Source organism: Physeter macrocephalus, chromosome 12 (genome assembly GCF_002837175.3).
Source record: "Physeter macrocephalus isolate SW-GA chromosome 12, ASM283717v5, whole genome shotgun sequence".
NCBI classification, from domain to species: Eukaryota; Metazoa; Chordata; class Mammalia; order Artiodactyla; family Physeteridae; genus Physeter; species Physeter macrocephalus.
The window spans coordinates 85,074,738-85,080,737 of NC_041225.1; the positions used below are offsets into that span (position 1 = coordinate 85,074,738).

Genomic DNA, 6,000 nt, shown 5'->3' on the forward strand with positions numbered 1-6,000 from the left:
GTACGACATCCCCTAGGCCTTTCTTGTACAAATGGATGCAATGGGAGGAGGGGATAAAATAACCAGGAGTACCCGTCCCCATGGAGGTAGCATCAACATTTGCCATCACCACAAACTGTCACCTACAAGTGACTCAGAGGAGACCCCGGCTCTTGGCCTACCAGGTCCTACAGTGAGGACCAGGAGGGGCTGGAGATGCACCTGGGGGGTAAATGCATCCCAGGAGGGGGGTTGGGGCAGTTCTGAAAACAGCATGGGGGAGTCACAAAGCTATCTCCCGCTCCCTATATACCATATGTGAGCCCTTTGTGATGGGGAAGTAATTAAAAAGTGAAAGAACTACTTCATGGAAACTCTGGCAGACCCTGGACTCTAAAAGCACCGCTTTGGGAGGGACAGATCCTTCTACCCCGAGTCCCAGAAAAGAATAACACAGAGGAAGAAAGGCATCTGTGGCAACATGGGCCACCAAGTGGCTTGGACACCTTAATGGTTCAAGTGCATCAAGGATAACAGCTCCAAGAGGAGACTGGTACCCAGTGGGAGTGGCAGCATCGCGTCCACTGTGTTTGGATGGAAAGGTCTGGAAGAAGAGAAGAGCCAAGTACCAGGGACACTGTGTGGTTGGTTAGAGAATTTATGAATGCATAGGACCACCTTCTGCCCAGGCACCTCCCTGAGATAACTAAGGAAACACAGCAGGGGCCACTGAAATGACAGATGGAAGCATACTCCATGTCAACGAGGGAACAGTGAAACTGGCAGACTCATGCATTGCTGGCATAGAAATCAGCTCAATTCACTTGGAAAGCTATTTGGCAATTTGTTAAAAGGTTCATAAATATATTTATCCTTGCTCCTGGAGATATGTCCTAAGGAAAGAATCCAAAAGAAGGAAACACCTCTAGGCATCAAGATGTAGCATTATAATTTAAACTGGAGGCAACAAAAATATCCCATGGGAAATGCCTAATTAAACCACATATGTCCGTTTTAATGGAACATCATGACATTTTAAAAGGATAAATTCCAAGACTTTCTAGCAACATGGAAAAACGCACAACTCCAAACCTTGAATTTAAAAAGCAGGAATCCAAATAGTTTCCTCACCATGACTAACTGTCTAAAAATATTAGCGCACATGGACAAATGCTAAAAGCCGATGCTTTCTGTGATCCTCTGCCCGCGAACGGTTTGCCTCCCACGTTTCCCAACTTCCAATCTGTTGATCGAGGATCTTGCAAACGAAACCAGGGAAATATGACTACAAATGTCAAAAGATAAACTAGAAAATAACTAAACAAAATCACCAGGCAGAAGGAGACAAGAGGGTTTAGGAATCTGGGTTCTTCTTTAGATGGATTATAACGTGACGGTTCCCAGCTTGTGGGTCATGCAGGCTCTGCTTTCCGGCACCCCTGCCCACAGTGACTGTCTGATCAGAGAAGGGAGAGGGCGAGCCCTGAGGCCAGCAGTTCAGACCTCCCAGGAGCGCTCCCTGGGCCCCTGGGACAGAGGACAGAGAGGGTGCAGGGGACAGCTGTGCGGGAGCTCAGTGGGCAGGAGCCCCGGGAGGAAGCTTAGAGCTCAGGCTCCACAAGGCAGCCAGGGTCTGCCGCCGTGCAATGCTCCGCACACCACCCCACACCAAGGGGATGGGACTCACCACTCAGAGCGGACGTACTGTTCTCCAGGGCCTGGCACACAGCCAACAAAAGACCTGTGAGGGGAAGAAGAGAGGACAGGTGAGAGTCTGGCCAGCAGCCCACGTTCTCAGGCTTCGAGAGTGGGCCCTCGCAAGGGAGAGTTGGTAGTTTCACAAGGTGGCCAAAGGCAGGCTTGGTGACATACTTTGGGGAACTCAGTGCAAAGTGAAGACGTGGGACCCTCTGTCCAAAAAGCAGGGGAAAAGTGCCTATCTAATGGGCACTCTAAGTTACTAAAATATCAAGCTTTTCCCTTCCTTTCCTGGTCTCTCTGTCTCCACTTGTCATGATGTTTCTTGTTTCTGTCTTTTTAGAAACACCTTATAAATATTTTTATTGTGGTCAAACATACAGAGAAGTTACTATCTTAACCGTCTTTAAGTGTACAGTTCGGTGGCTTTACGTACTTACACACTGTTGAGCATGTCGTGATGTTTTTTTATTTGCTCTTTCTGGTCTTGCTCCCTTTGGGGTATGAGGAGACTTGCAGGGTGAGCACAGCTCCTCAGAGGCACCCTGGGCCCCAGCGACAGTGCGCAAGTGCGCACGTGACCCGGGACTGCCGCGTTTCCCCTCCCCCAGCAGCGGGACGGATGTGTGCGACCCAGCTGGGGGCAGGGGAGCCTAGTCAGGGGTTTCTTCTTCCCAGAAACCAGTCGCCCCAACCCAAGGTGGGCAGGTGACCCGCGAGGGTGTTGCAATATCCACCCTGGCAACCTGGACGGGGGGAGGGGAGTCAGTCATCCACAGAACACAGTGGGGCTGCCAGCCCAGGATGGGGCAGCTACCACCATGCCCTGCCCGGGATGCCGTGGGATGCACACACCTCACCCCAGCCTTTCTTGTGTCCAGGCCCCAGGTGGCAGGGGTGAGAACCCACCCAGGGGAGGCAGGGAGGTGATGGTAGGTAGGACCACAGGAGGCGAGGCCCAAGTCCTCCCCGGTGCACACCCCACGGTCCCATTGAACTTCATTTACAAGATACAAATGCAAAGACAAAACTGTTAAGAATTTCAAGACTGCAGCTACACAGCAGCAGCGGTGTTAGCCCCCCAAGCCCAGGGCCCACCTGAGCAGGAGATCCTGTGACCACCTGTGAAACTGCCCCTGCCAGCAGATGACCTTATATGCCAGCGTGTTACAGTACCAGAGGTTTCAGGAAACAGAGCAGCAAAATTCTGATGAAAAAGGAACCTCTCTGAGTTGTGCAATCAGCATGAACTAAGTTAGAATGACCTCCTAAAACCAAACTGCAAAAAGACGCCGTGGTGGCCACGCTAACAGGCTGGGCCGCCTGCAGGTTAGCCCAGAGGCGGCAGAGAAAACAGGCAAACTTCTGCGCTGTGACCCCTACCCCAATGCTCAGGACCAGCTCGCCCCCCGCCGTGCAGGCTGTGAGGGCTCCTTTCTCCTGTCCCTCAGAGTGTAGACGCACCAGCCCTTGACTCTCAAGGGAGAAACACGCTTGGAACAGATAGGCCAATCTGCTCATGACTTTCCTTTAGGCCTTCGACATGAGAAACATCTCAAAAACTTCAGACCGCTTTTACTGAAGGCTTGGCATGGATTTCCCAAATACTCCTACAGAGTGTTGAACCAGACATTTGTGCTGGAGTTGGGTTGGGGGAGACCAGTCGACGGTGGGGGACAAGGAGAGAAAGTCAGTAAAATCACACATCTGCCCCGTGCAATTCTTTCTTGGCTGCTCAACAGACACTAACTTTGGAAGCATGGTCTTAGGGCTCCCCTGGACATATCTACAAGGCCCAGTTTGTAATCTGCACACCAAGCGTTAAAACGAGGCCTTCCTACCAAAGCCAGAAAAAGTCTTAGAGGTTTCTCGCTGTCAGCTGGGGATCTGTCACAATCTGATTTTGCTGACACCACCACAAACCACTCTGGGCCAAAGGTGGCCCGTGACCTGAGGTACCAAAAGGAACGACTCGGGGATGCTTTGCATACCTCTCGACAGAAAGTGCCAATGGCCTGTCACAAACTGTCCCTGAACGAATGAATTACTTTCCCATCTCCCTCCCCGGCCCCATAACCTGGCAGTCGGTATAGTTCCTGGGCTCCACGTTGACCTCTGCTTAAGCAAAACCAGAACAAGAAAGCGAATACTGTCCAGCGCTAGCCAGGACAGAGATGCTCACCAGCCTGCAGGGTGTGTGGAGGGGGGCTCCCCCAGACTCAGGGTGAGTCCCCTAGCCTACTCTACTCCTCACCTGGGGGCTCTCAGCTGCCAGCTTGCAAAGATGTCTTGGGAACTAATTAGAGTTTACAAAACCACCATGTTCCACAGATGAAAGACACTGGGCTTTTATTCATAATTTGTGCAACAGGAGAAGAATAGTTCCTTTCTATACCCTCACATTCCCATGGAAAAACGTTTTAGTGCCCTGGGCTCTCTCTGCAATCTCCATTCAGGCACAACTTCAGCTGAGGCCCTGGGATGGGAGGTGAGGCCTCTGCTTTCCCTTCACTACGTGGTGGGCTCCCTAAGAGGGTCCCAGACCAAAACGACAGAGTCAGGCCTCTTTCAGTTCTCACGTGGGTGGATACCCCTTATTGGACAGGTGCCCCTCTCAGGCCCACCACTCGGCTTTTACATGCATTATCTTATTTAGTCCTCACGATAACCCATGATACAGGGCACCTCCTGGCCTCCCTGCCTTCTGGTCCAGCCCATGGAAACACCCGGTTTTACAGATGAGGAAACTGAGGCTTGGAGAGGTTGAGAAGTTTGCCCAAGCTCCTGCAGCCAAATTCAAATTCAAGTCTGTCCAACTCCTGTGCCCAAGACAGTGTTTAATTACCACCCCAAACACCAGTCCTTCTGACCATAGCCTGTCATGACACACTGGAAGGTGTCTGTTTACCAGTTACAACCCCCAAATGAGTCCAGACAACAGATTCAGCAGGCTTAGCCTCCAGGTTGATCCGTCTTTTCCAGAGGCTACGTCAGTTACCTCTTGGGATACCCCCACTGCCTCCAACTCCCCCACTACGAGCAAGGTCTGCCGAGAAGGGGCAAGGGTGTGACTGTCCAGACTCCCTACAGCCCAGTATTCATAAGCCCAGCTGCCCAGACTGCCAGCCCCCACCCCTGGGCTGTGCACAGGCCTTCCAGAAACATATGGACTTGGCAGGCTCCGAGGCTCATCAGAAGCACAGGAAATCCTTCCCTGGAGCACCTGGATGGGGACAGTACAGGCCCGGGGACAGCGCCACAGTCAGCAGCTCCGGGGAGACAACACACACTCCAGACGAAGGCTTGGCAGCCACAGGGGTCTCTCGCCTGAGGTTCAAAGCCGGACCTCGCCTGCAGCAGGGCCACCCAGCCAGCCTCCCTCTGGGCCAGGAATCCCTTCTAGGCTGCTCCTGCCAGCACCCCATTTCTGTTTAAATAGCTCCAAAGAGGGGAATCCCTGCATTGTGAACTTTAAAAAGAAAAGGGGGTGGTGGTGAGGGGAAAACCACATGCAACAGAAGAAAGACCTTATGAAAGGCAACCCCGTTCCTTGAGGTAGAGTGGGAACCCAGGCTGCCCTCCAGGAACGACAAGGGCTGCAGTGCTTATAATTCAGCTGTTTGGAATGCAGACAGATGTTAACAACAGGAAGAATATCAAGAGAAAGGCTAGCCTACTTATCTGGTGAGCTCACAGGACGGGGCCACTGTGAAGCCCACCCACCTCTGGGCCAATGGGAAATGCTGCTGATGGATGCTGGACACGCCCCACCCCCAGGCCACAGAGCAGGGTGCCCCCTCCATGCACGCCTTCACTCAGGCATGGGACTGGGACCCAGCTGCGCCTTCAGCACGCGACACCCTCCACCCATCACCTGTTGGCCTACTGAATGCCTCGCCTCCCCTGTGGACATTCAGCTCTAGTGCCCTGGCCTGGAAGAAGCATCCTCAGGCCCCCAGTCACCCCAGCAGAGTTGACCATGCCCTGCTCTGGCCTCTGCTACAGCCAGTATTTGCTCCTACCTACTCCACTTATAAATCAGCTGTTCTGGTGGTGGCCATTCTGACTGGTGTGAGGTGATACCTCATTGTAGTTTTATTTGCATTTCTCTAATGATTAGTGATGTTGAGCATTCTTTCATGTGTTTGTTGGCAATCTGTATATCTTCTTTGGAGAAATGTCTATTTAGGTCTTCTGCCCACTTTTGGATTGGGTTGTTTGGTTTTTTGATACTGAGCTGCATGAGCTGCTTGTAAATTTTGGAGATTAATCCTTTGTCAGTTGCTTCATTTGCAAATATTTCCTCCCATTCTGAGGGTTGTC

The 6,000-nt window shown here is 52.0% G+C and overlaps 1 protein-coding gene across 6 annotated transcripts in view; it reads right to left on the bottom strand.

Moving 5' to 3' along the window:
* Positions 1-6,000, bottom strand: part of TGFA (transforming growth factor alpha) — a 101,513-nt gene that overhangs the window by 63,727 nt on the left and 31,786 nt on the right. For 4 of the 6 annotated variants that reach the window (XM_007128939.4, XM_024133575.3, XM_055089234.1 and 1 more), the window contains exon 2: positions 1,667-1,720. In XM_007128939.4, the coding sequence (XP_007129001.2) occupies positions 1,667-1,720 (54 nt within the window). Of the gene's footprint in view, positions 1-1,666; positions 1,722-6,000 lie in introns of those variants that run through there. The other 2 variants (XM_055089235.1, XM_055089236.1) reach the window with 2 other exon arrangements.